The sequence below is a fragment of the Hyperolius riggenbachi genome, chromosome 6 (genome assembly GCF_040937935.1).
Source record: "Hyperolius riggenbachi isolate aHypRig1 chromosome 6, aHypRig1.pri, whole genome shotgun sequence".
Classification (NCBI taxonomy): domain Eukaryota; kingdom Metazoa; phylum Chordata; class Amphibia; order Anura; family Hyperoliidae; genus Hyperolius; species Hyperolius riggenbachi.
Window position 1 is genome coordinate 147,612,797 of NC_090651.1, and position 16,138 is coordinate 147,628,934.

At 41.4% G+C, this 16,138-nt stretch overlaps 1 protein-coding gene across 6 annotated transcripts in view; it reads left to right on the plus strand.

Moving 5' to 3' along the window:
• CRB1 (crumbs cell polarity complex component 1) overlaps nucleotides 1–10,772 on the plus strand; it is a 155,240-nt gene extending 144,468 nt beyond the window's left edge. For all 6 annotated transcript variants that reach the window (XM_068240058.1, XM_068240061.1, XM_068240057.1 and 3 more), the window contains one exon: nucleotides 7,008–10,772. In XM_068240058.1, the coding sequence (XP_068096159.1) occupies nucleotides 7,008–7,223 (216 nt within the window). In that variant the 3' untranslated portion in view covers nucleotides 7,224–10,772. The remainder of the gene's footprint in view (nucleotides 1–7,007) is intronic.
• Nucleotides 10,773–16,138: the final 5,366 nt, after the last annotated feature.

Below are 16,138 nucleotides of genomic sequence, written 5' to 3' on the forward strand. Positions count from 1 at the left end.
TCTGCAGATAGTACATTTAGAGATATCAGCAGTAGAGTGACCTCCCATAGATCTATATCCATCTGTTGAAGCAGTATGTGCTGCCCTACATCATGCAGCTTTCATCACCAAGCACTTTGTCTTGTTGGCATGTTAAAAGGAATTGAAGTGAAAATAAACATATATGATTTGTATGTGTAGTACAGTTAAGAAATAGAACATTAGCAGCACAGATATGAGTAACCACTAATGGACAAGTCTCCTAACCAATCCAATCAGATTGACAGGGTTGAACTGAAACCAAATCGATTTCATTAATCAGATTGGTTAGAAGATTTTTGTCCGTTAGTGGTCCCAAATGATAATTTCCAATCGTTCATGCGAAGAATTGTTCGTAAAAGATTGTTTGGCAAACTGTATTGTTAGTGGCCACCTTAAAGCAGTAGGATCAGCCATACTATTCCAGGGAAAAAAAACACATATATAAGTAGATAAATACTTGATCCACTTACATAACACATGTATTGTACTGTCCACGTTTTGATTTCAGTGAATGTTATATAGTAAATGACGAGAATTCTGTTCCTGGTGGGGCGTACGTACAAAAAGGGCGCACGGACAAAAAGGGCGCGGGGTGTAAACTCTAAATAATAATTAATCATTAATAGGGTTTATAAAAATAGTGTGCTATATTTCGTTTGCAAATAATGTTTAACAAAATTATAAATCATTAAATAATGTTTATGAAATCGGAAATTGTGAAAACGTTAATCTTCCCTGTTTCTAAAGTTAAACTTATAATTACGTTTATTAAAAAAACAATAATATATGTTTAATTGTTATAATTCTATATTATTGTGAATAACCTTCATTTACGGTTTGTTCTTATAATAAAATCTGAAAATATTCTTTATAACGATGATATAAATATAACTACGTTCGTAATAAGTGTTGTAAAACATTAGTAATTATTACTAAAATTTTACTAAAACTATACCCTGTTGGTGCCTAAGTAACCCTCCCTGTACCTACCCCTAACCCCTAGACCCCCCTGTTGGTGCCTAAACCTAAGACCCCCCTGTTGGTGCCTAAACCTAAGACCCCCCTGTTGGTGCCTAAACCTAAGACCCCCCTGGTGGTGCCTAAACCTAAGACCCCCCTGTTGGTGCCTAAACCTAAGACCCCCCTGTTGGTGCCTAAACCTAAGACCCCCCTGTTGGTGCCTAAACCTAAGACCCCCCTGTTGGTGCCTAAACCTATGACCACCCTGTTGGTGCCTAAACCTAAGACCCCCCTGTTGGTGCCTAAACCTAAGACCCCCCTTTATTATGTGGATAATAATGTTTTACTAATTGTGGATGCAAAAAATATTTTGCAATTTACGTTACGTACTGATCGCTTTATTTTGTGAATAATAATGTTATACAAACAGTAAGGGATAAAACTTTAAATAATGTTTTAATTAGTTAAATAAGATTAATATGTTTAGTATTTTTATAAACGTTATTCGGCACGGGTGCATTTTATAAACGTAAATCACCACAAGCACACTTATAAATCATTAAAAATCTCCTGGCGCCGTTTGTAAACGTTATTTATGTCCTGCGCCTTTTTTTCCTGCTCGGCGCCCATTAAACTATATTTATTATGAGAGTGAATGGCGGCGCCCTTTTTGTCCACTAGCGGCCTGCGCCCTTTTTTCCCGCTTCCCCTGGTGGGAGCCATGTCTTTTGCCCACAGTAAAGGCTAACTTGTGATGTCATCTCTGCCCTTTACTTTTTTTCTTGTCTTCTCCAATCGCTGAGTCACCTCAGCCTTGCTTGTAAACACAAGTGAGCAGGGGATCAGGTTTCAGATAAGCAGCAGACAGGGAAATAAAGGGAAGAGGAGGAATATATTATAGATAAAAAGAACCCCCAGCATGCAATTCTTTGGCACCGACTACTAAAGAGCCAGTGCTCCTTAAGTATGTGATAACTCCAAATCATAACAGCAGAAAAAGTTTTGAAAGTTTTGAATGCAGGATTAGCATCTTTATCACTTAATACACTCAGACCAGTTGCTGTTGAAATTTGATTTTTATGGTGACGATACCGCTTTAAGTCTCAGGTCCACTTTAAAGAGAACCCAGGGTGGGTTCTAAGAATCCTATTAGCACACAGAGGCTGGGTCTGCATATAATGTCCAGCCTCTGTTGCTATACTGTCTCCCCCCTGCTATCCCCCAAAAATAAAACGCCATGCTAGCGACATCGCTAGCCGGCTGTTTACATCTACACTATAAGGGCCCGTTTCCACTTGTGCGGTGGGAATCGCCGTGGTAAAAATTCACATGCGGATGCGAATTTCGCATGCGGTTATATGCGAATTTTCATGCGAATTTGCATACGATTTCGCATGGATGACAATGTATGCGAATTTAACCATGGCAGTGCCTGTGTGCTTTTCCATTGATTCCATGCGAAATCGTATGCGAATTCGCATGAAAATTCGCATACCAAAGCCGCATGCGAATTCCCTATTAAATACATTGTATGCGATTCGCATAGCAGTATGCGGTATGTGAATTCTGATGGCTCTGCCGTGCAGATTTTTTCTGCATAGAAAAACTCAAAGGAAGTGGAAACAGTCCCATCCACTTGTATTGGCTATGCAGATTCGAATGCGGCAAACGCATGCGGATTCGCGATAGTGGAAACGGGCCCTAACTCTCGCCGCTTCCCCCGCCTCCTCTATGTCACTGTTCCTCGCCTGCGTCCCTTCCCTCCCCGGTGATTGGAGGGAAGGGACGCAGGCGGGGAGCGGAGAAATAGAGGAGGCGGGGGAGCGGCGAGAGTGACAGTGTAGATGTAAACAGCCGGCTATCGACACGCTGCGTGTCGCTAGCACGGCTGTGTGATTTATGGGGGACAGCAGAGCGCCCTCTGGGCCTGGGGGAAACAGTATAGCAACAGAGGCTGGTGATTATATGCAGGCCCAGCCTCTGTGTGCTAATAGGATTCTTAGAACCCACCTTGGGTTCTCTTTAACTTTCCATAGCAGTGCATTGTGAAAAACTTTCAGTTAAAATGTGTATAAGGTGAACTGAGCCATAGGGAAACATGGACATTACTTTGAAAATCAGTCGTCCGTTCAGTTACAGTATAACTGAGAGCAAATTATATAGTGTAAAAGGACCCTATGGGCCTGTTTCCACTACACGCAGATTGGATGCAGAATGGATGCAGAAAAACTAACTTCAATGAATGCCTATGGGCCTGTTTCCACTAAACGCGATTTTTCTGATGCAGATTTTCCCATAGACATTCATTGGAGTCAGTTTTTCTGCATCCAATCTGTGTGTAGTGGAAACAGGCCCTAAGCCTTTTTAGTTTCAAAAACCTTTATTATGTAATCAATAAAAACGGTACATAGTTAGCCAAAGGAAGTCGACACCACCCAACATGGGCGGGGCGACTGCATAAGAAAAAGTGTGCAAAATTACAGTCATTACATAGTTAAACTGTGTAAGGTACATATAACAAAGTTTAACAGCAGTATTTCTGGGAGAAATAGAAGTACAGAGAAACACGGTATATTCAGTAACATTTAAAGGTAACAGGCTTAATAATAGTGGATGATATCATAGGGTAAGTATAAGGTTTAGTTATAGAATAATAATAACATAATAGGTGGAAACAGGGATGCACTATCTGGGTTCAAACAGTTATCATTATTGCATGTCTATAATTTTTGTTTTGGGCCTCCAGTATGTGTATATTTAAAGATAAGCTACGCCTCCAAGACCGCTGATAGACTGAGGTTCCCTCTAAGCTCTATCCATGGCTCCCAGATATTTGAGAATTGATCCATTGTATCTCTAATTAGGGCATTAAGCCTCTCACACACCATTATGTGGTCAATTCTTTGTTCCAATACTGCCAAAGACAGAGAGGGCTGCAGCCATTGGGATGCTATATAAGTTTTGGCTGCTACAAAAATATACTGTAGAAGTCTATGCTGTGGGTTAGTGAATTTTGGGGGCTTTAGTCCCAGTAGGTATACCTTAGGGTTTTTAACTACATGGGGAGAAAAAAGGCTTGATATTTTCCTAGTTAGTTTCGACCAAAATGATACGACTTTGGGACATGTCCACCATATGTGGAAAGTAGTCCCAATCGCAGTGCAGCCTCGAAAGCATTGCGGGGAATGAGTTGGATCAATTTTATGTAAGCGTACCGGGTCTAAATATGATCTATGCAGGAGCCTAAGTGAGGATTCTAGATTAGAGGTCTGCAGACTACCTCTAGATAAGGTATCTAAACATTGTGACCATTGTTCTTTTGTTAAAGATGTGCCCATGTCTTTTTCCCAGTCTAGCATATATGGGAATTTGTAATCAGGGGGTGGCTGGTTGAAGGTACAATATAAGAACGACAAGATTCCTTTACGCAACGGGTCATGTAGGCAAATGTTCTCAAAAGAGGATTGCTGTATGTCTTGGGCTGATGATGTTAGGCATTTGTAATAATGGAAGATTTGAGAGGCCCTGAGGTATTCTAAAGATGGCATATTTTTTTCAGCAGTAAATTGGTTTAAGGTATAGAGTTTACCTCTTGTCATTAGACTTCTAAGCGTAGTTATACCATTTAACTGCCACCAATTAAAAGCCCGCAGGTCTTGGCCAGGTAAAAAGTCTGGACTTTGGAGAAATTCTGTTCGTGGGGAAGGTTGAGATTGTAGGTTCCATTTAAAGCGGTGTCTGCGCCAAATAGTCAGAGTGAAGGCTGATATGGGAGAGTTGGTAGCTATATTAGCTGGAAGAGGTGTTTTTGCCCATAGAGCCCCTTTCCAGGAAATTGGGGATAGAAGGGCGTTCTCTAAAGAAACCCACAATGGTGTGTGAGGGCCTGCATAAATAAGTGGGAGGGAAGCTAGTTGAGAAGCATGAAAGTATCGTTTCAGGTGTGGAACTGAGAGACCCCCATCCTTCCTGTGCCAGTGCATAACTTTTCTAGAAATACGAGGGCGCTTATCTCTCCAGATAAATTTAAATAAGGCCGTTTGTAGCTTTTGTAAGTCTGAAGTTTGTACTTGAATAGGTAGTACCCTGAAAAAATAAGTGAGCTTTGGTAACCACGTCATTTTTATAGCTGTTACTCTTCCGAGCCAGGAAAGATGGGGGAAATCCCATTGTGATAGGAGGGTCATAAGCTCCTGCACCAGAGGTCTGTAGTTCCATTTATACATCTGAGAAACGTCATTACATAATTTAACGCCTAGATATTGGATATAGTGAGGCTGAAATTGAAATCGGAATATTGAGGCCATCATTCTACCCATATCTTTAGGATAGTTGCAAAACATGATTTCTGATTTTTCAATATTGAGATGTAGGCCTGACACCATGCCAAAAGAGCGAAAGGTCTTCAGGAGATTGGGGATCGAAATCATAGGATTGGTGAGGGTAAGGAGGACGTCATCTGCGAACAGACTCAATTTTGCTGTGAGGGGAGGGATAGTGTATCCTGAGATATCAGGATGTAATCTAATGTGTTCTGCAAGAGGCTCCATAGCTAACGCAAAGATGGCAGGTGAAAGGGGGCAACCCTGCCTCGTGCCCCGAGAGATGTTAATGGGTTGATATGAGGTGCCTGGGAGTTTTAAGGTAGCTTGAGGTGAGGAGTATAATAGTGTAAGCCAATGCAAGAAGTTCCCCTGAACACCCAATCTCCTGAAGACCTCAAACATGTATGGCCATGTCACGGTGTCAAAGGCCTTTTCAAGGTCTAAGGCCAATAGCACTAAAGGTGTTTTGGTCCTCTGCGCGTGTGCAATAATATTAATGTTCCTTCTTAAGTTATCGGAGGCCTGTCTATGTGGGATGAAACCCACTTGGTCCCTGGAGACTAAACGAGGGAGAAGTTTATTCAATCGGGCTGCTAGCATGGCTGTCAAGATCTTATAATCTAGGTTTAAGAGAGAAATGGGGCGGTAATGTTTTGGGTTAAGGGGATCTTTGTGAGGTTTAGGTATAATAGTGATGGTAGAGGCCAGAAATTCAGAGGGAATGTGATTTAATTTACGTAGTGAATTAAGGGCCTTGGTTAATGGGGTAATTAAGTGTGGGAGACATTTTTTGTAATATAGTGCCGAGAAGCCATCTGGGCCTGGGGCTTTATGCAGTTTGAGTTTTTGGATAGTTTTAGTTACTTCTAATTCAGTAAAAGGGGTATTGAGGGACACTAAAGCTTCTGAGTTAATTATAGGAAGGTGGACATGGTCCAAGAACTCGTCCACTTTATCAGGGTTTTGCTGTACAGGAGGAGTATAAAGCTGGGAGTAATATGAGTGGAAGATCTCATGTATTTTAGCTGGATCAGCTGTAATGTTGCCCTCTGGGGTCCTGATTTTATAAATATGGTTAATTTTTTCCTGTTGGCGTAGCTTGTTTGCTAAGAGAGTGTCTGCTTTATTTGCATAACGATAGAATTTGGCTTTAGTCCATCTCATTGCCTTCTCCACCTTACGTGAGAGTACAAGATCCAATTCTAGTTGTGTGTCTTTTATCAATTTGCATAGATATCTGGATGGATCTGATTGATTAAGAAGCGTCAGTCTTCTAAGTTTATATGATAGGCGTGCAAAATTTTCAGAGCGTTGTTTTTTAATGCGAGATGAAATCTGAATTAGTTTGCCCCTAATAGAGGCTTTGTGGGCTAGCCAGTTATTCATGGGGGTGGTGTCGTCAGGATCATTATGATCAAAGTAGTTGGACAGGGCTTCGAATATTTCGTTACGTGTGGATGGGTCAATGAGAAGCGATTCGTTTAGTCTCCAGGGGGTCCTACGGGTAGCAGGGATTCGGGTGTCCATGCATAGCAGGACGGCATCATGGTCAGAGAGTGGCGTGGGAACGTGTCGTACATAGAGTAGCTGGGGGACCATAGAAGTTAGGAGCAGTATGTGGTCCAGCTTGGCATAGGTATTGTGTGCCATAAGCCTTTTTAAAAGCAGATTTACAATAAACTGTTTGTGTTTCTCCTCTAGCTGTCAGATTTCCTGTCTCCCGAAATCTTCACTGCTGTAGCTTCTGTGATTCTAGCGCTGTTTTTTGCTGTGTGCACGGGTCTCTGCATCTTCATAGCTGTGGCAAGCATGAGGTCCAGCCAAGGAACGTACAGTCCAAGCAGACAGGAGAAAGAAGGCTCACGTGTGGAGATGTGGAATATTGTCCAGCCACCTCCGCTGGAAAGGCTCATTTAACAAGGATTCATTCCTTTGCGATTACTTATTCGCTACAGCTCAGAAAATATGGCAGCCTATCCTTTACATAAATAGACTTTCCTGAGACTTTCCTCACACTGTGGACAAAGAAATGCTGTGTAATTACATGATTTACACTATGACCAAATAAGGACTCGTCAACTGGATATACAGTATACTATAGATGGGTTACGGATGTATTACTTGGGTTCCAGATTCAAGCATCCCCAAGAGGGAATCTGCCATGTCAGAAGAAGAGACACGTGCTGATGCCTCCTTATACCTATCAGTTTCTGTGCTCGTAGGTCCAGGATCCCTGTCTTATGCTATACAAAAGGACGCTGACTTCCTCCTGACTTGAGTACCTCACTGTTACAGAGTCCCATGCCAGGGTTGGGGTAGGAAAAAAAGAATTATGTTGGTCTGTGGAGTTGCAGGGGGCAGGCTTTAGCACCAACAAAGAAAAGATAGAGGTTTGTCCTGTACAAAATATGCCTATCCAGGAACTCCTCAAGAGCACAGAAATCAATATGAGAAGAAACAGAATGCCTGTAAGTCCTGCAAGTCCTGCCTTTTCGTTTTGTGACATGACTAGCTCTCTAAACTTTTACATAGCATACATAAGCAGCCTTCAATTAACTACATATATCATATATATCATTAGCAGAAATGATCTAGCATTGGGGATAATTTATTGTACAGATGACGAGACCATTGCTAATAAGCCAAGTTGCAATCCACCTTAAATGCCTTGGAAAGCAAAATACAAATATCAAAAAGGCAAACACACATTTTAGTTTCAGGGTTGTAACTATAGCTCAAAGGGTCCTGCAAAACTTACATGGGGCCCCTTTTTCTACATAACCTGATCTCCAACATGGGAGCCCAACCTCCACTCCATCCTTTGCTTCCCTGGCAGTTGCTGCTTTATCCTCAAAGATCAAGAAAAGTGCAACAGTAGAGTTTGGATGGCAAACCTCTTCCACTGTCAAGCCCCTCCTGCGCTCCCACTGGAGCCACTAGTTCTCCTCTGCCTCCTCTTGGTCCTCCATACATCATATGAAGTCACACTACATGAAGAGTAACTTGGACTGAGAGGAAGGCATAGGAAACTTAGTAGCTGCAATAAGCGCAAAAGGGACCCAGCAGTGGTGGAAAAGGGTAGGCCCAAGCACTACCACTGCAGTAATCTGTAACTTCCACTACTGCTGCTCATCTACCCAAGCAAGCACAGGATGGGACCTTGTGGGAGGAGTTAAGGTAGAGTCAAGGTCCTCCTCCCTGATGGCCTCCTCTGCAATTGTGGTGGCTGCTTCCCCATAGTTATGTCAGTGAGAATCTACTGAAAATAGGGTAATTGTTCCTTCCTTTTATAGAAGGGATGAGCAGACAGTGATCACTGAAATGCCAAGTCTGGTTTGTATACAATAACATGTAAAAGTAGCTATGAGGGCTGAGAATTTAGTACTGTGCCTCATTTTCAAAGTGTACCTGAAGTATAATAAAAAGCTAAATCTTCATTACTTACCTGGCACCATATTGTAGTGGATGTTACATGCTTACTCTTGTAGCCAATATAGCCTCCTCTGAACGTTGTAGATTTAAAATACTGAAACTGCATGGTTTGGTTATCTGATTATAACCGTTGACCCAATGATATTGCTCAGCCCTAAGGAATGTACACTGAGGTGCGAAATATGATGAGAGGTGGGAGAGGAGACTTGGACGCAAGCAGGACATGCCCTAGTTGTGTGAACAAGGGTACAAGTCATGGTAAAGTCTCACAGGAGTGGAGACTTTACATATACAGCATCTTGCAAAAAAAAATGATATATTCATACACACATATATACATACACCTATACATATCGAAGATGTCAAGAACACACCAGGGTGAAGTTCTAAACTGTCTTTATTTTGAGGCAACGTACATAAACATCTATTTAATACATTAATATATTTATTACAAACCATGTGAGGTGGACCAGATAAAATCATTACATTTTTTAAATCAAATTTATTTTGGCACTGGGTGTTCCCATACACAGTTGAGACGACAGGCAGGAGTATGTGGTAGATTGGGGCTAGATACACACATGCACTGTCATCCGCAGGGATCAGCATTTGATTTATCAGGTGACCGTTCTGGGCCCGATGCTGTGCAGATGGATCGCTAGCCTGCAGGCTAGTTCTGTTACTGAGGAGGGGGGCAGAGGTACAAGGAGTCATGCATGACAGACCAGGAGGGGTAAGGAGGGAAAGCAATGGTGTTGGGCAACATTTGGCCAAGTTTACCCAGCGGGGGGATGTGTCAGGCAGGTGGGGGGCTCCCTTATACACACTGGATTCTCTGCAAAGTTGGCGCTTACATCCACCTCGTCCAAGAACAATCTAAGGTGTGTGTAAGTCATTAGGATTAGTCATAGATTGGGATGGGAGGAACAGAGCTAGAAGATAGGGTGTGGGGAAGTCGCCATTACTTGCTAGGGTTATGCTGGGAATACACGATACGTTTTTGCGTTCGTTTGTGCCGTCGTTTTCGCTTTCGATTGATTCTACTCTCGATTCACTGCTCGATTCTCCTCTCGATTCCTTATCTTTTCTTATCAATTACATTCACTTGAATGAGGAGAATCGAAACGAAAGTAGAATCGACCAGATCCAACAGGTTGGAATTTATCTATCGAACCCATCTATCTAAAGTAAAAACTTAACGTGTATTCCCAGCATTAGAAGGTTAAAGTTAGGCACCGGGAGGGGTTTAAAGATAAGGAAGGGAGTTAAAGCTAAGTTAAAGTTGAGTTTAACATTACTGGGGATGTTGTAGTTGGTAAGGGATTGGTGTTAATGAGGTAGTCAAGGTTAAGTGTCAGGTAGAGGTTAAAGTTAAGGGGTTTGGTTAAGGATATGTATCAGGAAGGCTAACATGCAAAAAGGGCACCGGGGGAAATATGAGTGCAGGACACTGCCGCTAGTAGAATATCTGTAAAAGAGAACTGATATTCTACTATTTTATGCAAAAGGAGGAGTAAAAGCGCTGGCACTGCTGTCAGTTGTTTATTCATCAATATTAAATGCATTCATAAAAGTGCTGCTGCAGGTGCATACACAAAATATCAAATACATATCACGTACCAGAGATAGTTACAAAAGGTGCGGTGGGTGCAGGGATGAAGAGCCTTACGGCTGTTTCGCACTGGTGCGCTTCTACGGAGGCTGCCAAATTCTACTATTTTGCAGTGGCAATTACGAGGGTAAAATATTGGTAAACATTACCACTATTTAATAAGGGCAAACCTAACTATTCTCACATGAGCCCTCACTCCACTGATGCATAACCTAACTGACACCCCCCTCCCATGCTTAACCCCAGCTAGCCCCCCCTTCAAACTCACTAGTTGTAGCTACAGTATATACAGCAGTCGGCTGGAACCCAAATTTCTCTTTATAACCACAATTAACATGGCCACCCAAACTTCCGAGGTGCACAAGTTTCCTGTTTCCATTAGGAAGGGGTTTTATTTCATATGATCAGTTACTGGCACTTAAATGGGGAAAGGGGGGGGGGGGGGAGAGAAATTGCTACCTGAAAACATTACGCAAGTAAAACTGGGGCCAAGTGTACCTGAGAGAACTACTGCTGTGTTCAAGACAGATAGGTGTAACAACAGACATTTGGTTAACATTCCTCTGTTTAGTGTGTTCATTTTTTAAAACTATTCAGGGCTGTGTTTTAGAAAGTATTTTATCTTTGCAACATTTTTTCGAGACTTTTGCACAATACTGCAAGTCACAGCCAGACCTCTATGTTTGTCAATTGTATAGTGTGGGGAGTGGGGTTCATATATTTTTACTTCAGGTGTTACTTACATATGTGTTTTGTTTTTTTTGTTTTCACTTAAAAGTGTAGATTAGTAAATGAATCAATCATGTTGGTGCCTTTGGGTTAGATTAATTATTGTTACTGCTCTGTAACAGCATGAGGTAAATGCTGTTATACATGCTATTGAAGCAGCGTAACTTAATTTTCCCTCATGCGTGCTACATGCGTTAGTGGCAGCATAGCGTGAGTACCTAAGGAAAGGCCGATGCTTTCACTACTATGTTAGTACAGCTAATGAAAGCATCGGTAACAATAATGAATCAAATCCCATTATTTCTTAATGAGACGCTTAAGTGACATGTGACACGATGAGATAGACGTGTATGTACAGTGCAGACTGTTTCAATGAGCTGAGACGGAAAAAAAAATCTACCTTTTTACGTTTTTAAACATAACATAAAACTGGAATGTCTAAAAGTAATTTTTAGAAGTAGGATGATTGATACAATTATTTATCTCATCAGTTTATTTTCACTTAAGTTTCACTTTAAGTACAGTATTAATATAGTTAAGTACTGAGGAAAAAAATAAAATGATTGTATGACATCCTCCAAACCTCTGACACCTGTAACCAATGGCTAGATAATTACAGTGGTGTCAGACTCTCTATTTTTACATTAGAATGCATTATGGGAGCTTAATATCTAAGGAACAGTGAACTCTACCTCATGAGCGATCAGCAACTCCCCCAGAGAACATGGCCAGTACTGTGACTGATGTCGGTATATAAAGACCTGAAAACCCAACCCCATTCCAAGCTGGAAGCAGAAGCAGGTCCTGCCACTTCCTCCTAAATGGTCTCATTTGATTGAAGAGTAGAGGAATTGTGAGCAAATTGCCAAATTGATAATTAATATAGCTATGGGATTGCTTTATTACAACAGACGTGCTACACCAGACCAATCAAGGTACATAAAGAAATGTTATTTACTTGCTTGGACGTAGACTTTATATTGGAAATACTAGTTGCTTTCTGGTTGTACAGTCGATAAGGATTAGGGTGACGGTTACAAAAAAGGAAAGGTCTTAAAGGACACCTGAAGTGAGAGGAATGTGGAAACTGGCACATTTATTTCCTTTTTATGGTGGCCACTAATGATGCAATCTTTTTCAACCAATCATACCATTTCTATCTAATATAAGGGAAATGCCTAGAGTATCCAATTAATCTATTCCATCAGTTTACTCTTCTACTACATAGATTTGGTAAAATTGGATGAAAAAGATTGGATCATTAGTGACCACCATAAGCAATACCTGTTGCCTTGCACTTCTACTGATCTTTCTGGCTGCAGTAGTGTCTGAATCATGCACCTGAAACAAGCATGTGGTTAATCTTGTCAGACTCAATTCAGAAACATCTGCTCTGCATGCTTGTTCAGGGTCTATGGCAAAAAAATTAGCCCTGGGACCCACTACGAGTGCTTTGCAGTGCCTGCAATTTCCCGAATTTATCGAAGAGCTGCAATTTCACCCCAATTCCTGGAGTGACGGCAATTTGCCTACTGCAGCCACTGATGCGATCACTCCCAAAATGCTGCAAGCAGGAATTTGTGAGTCCTCTGCGATTACAATGCTGCTAGAGGAACCACCCCCATTGGGGTCCACTGGTGTAGCGCTTTGCAGATTGCCAGCAAACAGCAAGCGCAACAAAATCACTCTCAGTAGATACCAGGACTTAAAGGCCAAGGATTAGCAGGACAGCAGGCAATTTGCATTGTTTAAAAGGAAGTAAATATGTCAGCCTCCATATCCCTCTCAGTTCAGGTGTCCTTTAAGAACACATAGAAGGACAATAATCTGTAGTATAAATATGGACCAAAGACTTGTATTGGAAGTACTACACTTTTCTCTGCAGCAATTATGTGTATCTATTTCTTCTTACTGTCAATTATGGGTAAAATGCCTATTTTTCTTACAATCTGTGGTTTGTGCCAATATACTGTATAGAGTTGTTTTATCACAGACAGAAATAAACAATTCTGCACCTAGAGAAGTACACTTAATAAATTGCATATAAAAGGTCACTGTCTGTTCCCTGAAATGATGTACAATATTATTCACAAATATTGACAACAGAAATCAATGATAAATGATGGGTTGATCACTTTGATAGCCCCCCCCCCCCCCCAAAAAAAAAACCCGAAACAAAAATAATGAATGGTACCTCTACACTCGAGATGACAGTTATCTGAATTCCATGTTTGTAAATACCCACAAAAGGTAATAGACCAATGAGAGCCACGTAATTTCTCCTTGCATTTAAATTTCATGTAAATTATTTGCAGCTTGAAATTGGACCAGAATAATTCCTTGTCAATTTTTATTGGTCCAAGTCCAAGCTACAGTGCTGCCCAAAATTATTCATACCCCTTGCAAATTCTGACTAAGGGCCCTTTTCCACCTGCAATCGCTAGCGTTCACGCTGAACGCTAGCGATTGCTGAATCGCAAAACCGGCGATTCCCCCGACGTTTGCGGCCGCGATTTTGCTATGCTATGCACTGCATAGCAAAATCGCGGCAATTATCGCTCCGCCGCGCGTTCGCGTTCCCCGCAAAAACGAATCGCGGTAGTGGAAATGACCTACCGCGATTCCCATGTTAAAAAGCAAACCGTAGCGATTGTAAAATCGCTAGCGGTTTGCGTTTTTGCGATTCAGCATCGCAAACGCTGCTAGTGGAAAAGGGCCCTTAAAGTTATTTTTAATTAACCAGCAAGTATTCTTTTGACGGAAAAATGACAAAGGTGTGTCCCAAAAGATAAGACAATGTACAAGAGATATTATTGTGGGAAAAAAAAACAATTCTCAGCTTTTATTTACATTAGAGCAAAAAGTGTCCAGTCCAAAATTATTCATACCCTTCTCAATAATCAATATAAAAGCCTTTATTGGCTATTACAGCAATCAAACACTTCCTATAATTGTAGACCAGCTTTTTGAATTTCTCCACAGGTATTTGCCCATTCATCTTTAGCAATGAGCTCCAAATCCTTCAGGTTGCAGGGTCTTCTTGCCATCACCCTTACGTTTAGCTCCCTCCACAGATTCTCAATTGGATTCAAGTGAGGACTCTGGCTGGGGCACTCCAAAATGCTAATGTTGGTGTCTGCTAACCATTTCTTCACCACTTTTGCTGTGTGTTTTGGGTCATTGTCATGCTGAAATGTCCACTGGTGCCCAAGGCCAAGTTTCTCTGCTGACTGCCTGATGTTGTCATTAAGAAACCTCATGTATTGCTCTTTTTTCATGATGCAATTTACTGTGATTAGGTTCCTTGGTCCATTGGATGAAAAACACCCCTAAAGTATTAGGTTCCCACCACCATGTTTGACAGTGGATATGGTGTTCTTTGGGTTGAAGGCTTCTCCTTTTTTACACCAAATTAAGGAAACATCATTGTGACCAAACAAAACAATTTTTGTTTCATCTGACCATAACACAGAAGACCAGAAGTCTTGTTCTTTGTCCAGATGAGCATTTGCAAAGGCCAAGCAAGCTTTTGTGTGCCTTATCTGGAGAAGTGGCATCCTCCTTGGTTTGCATCCATGGAACCCACCAGTGTGCAGTGTCCGTTGGATTGTCTGCCTTGAGACATTGTCACCAGCAGAGCCCAGATTCACTAGGATGACCTTGGTCATGATCCTTGGATTCTTTTTCACCTCTCTTCACTATCCTCTGGCCAGCACAGGTGTCACTTTTGGCTTGCTACCACATCCTCTGAGATTTTCCACAGTGCGGAACATCTTGTATTTTTTAATACTACTTGCACTGTAGCCACTGGAACTAGAAAACATTTAGAAATGGCCTTGTAGCCCTTTCCTGACTTGTGAGCAGCCACAATGCGCAGCCGCAGGTCCTCACTGAGCTCCTTTGTCTTAGCCATGACTGTACACAAACCAGCTGCAGAGAGCTTCTGTTTTTTACCTGTTGAGTTGAATAAAACAGCTGTTCCCAATTAATCAGGGTAATTAGGATGCTTTAGAACAGCTTGGACCATTTGGTATAGAACTTTGGATTTTCCCACAGACTGCGACAGTTTGTGAAGGGTATGAATAATTTTCGACTGGATGCATTTGGTTCAAATGTAAATAAAAGCTGAGAAATGTTTTCTTTTCCACTGTAATGCCTCTTGTGCATCGTCTTATTATCTTTTGGCAGACACCTATGTCATTTCCCGTCACAAAATTACTTGCTGGTTGAATAAAAGTAACTTTCAGTCAAAATTTGGTAGGGGTATGAATAATTATGGGAAGCACTGTACATAACATTTACATGAAATTTGAATGCAAGGATAAATTATTTGCATCTAATTGATCATTCCTACTGGTTAGACTGCCTAAAGGAAAAACCCTCAACATAGACACAAAAACCACAGAGGGTCAAACATTGCCCACACAGGTCAGACATGTATTGATTACTACCTGTCAGCACCCACACCTGGCTCAAACTTAAAGTGCGTCACCAGATCCTTACCCCTGTACCAAAGGGTCCTGCATACAATAGTTACTTGAAGGATCGGCACCACACCAGAAAAGTATTATCAGCTCTTTAACTTTATTGTGTCATAAAATGACTGGCAGCCTGTCATTTTATGACACAATAAAGTTTAAGAGCTGATAATACACTCCTAAAAAAATACATGGAGTGCTTTGCCGACTTTGCTGTTGCTATGGAGCATCCTGGGAGGGCTCCAGCCAGTCTCCCTCTCCCCCACGCATTGCATTTCACTGTGCGGCTTCCCTGATCAGCGTCACACTGAAGGTGGCCACACATGATACAATAAAATGATCAGATTTTACGGCAATTCAATAAAAACGATCGGATCTCCCAAAAAAAAACAAAAGCTTGTTTTCATGCGACTGAAAAATCCAATCGGATTTACAGTTTTCTTCAATTTTTATCGATCCGGAGTGCCAGATATTTTTCTTCAATCTTTCTAAAGATTGTATGGTGTGTGTTAGATTGTCAATTTATTAATATACAAACCCTAGCAATTTTGTCAGAGTTTCCAATCATTTTTATCATAATT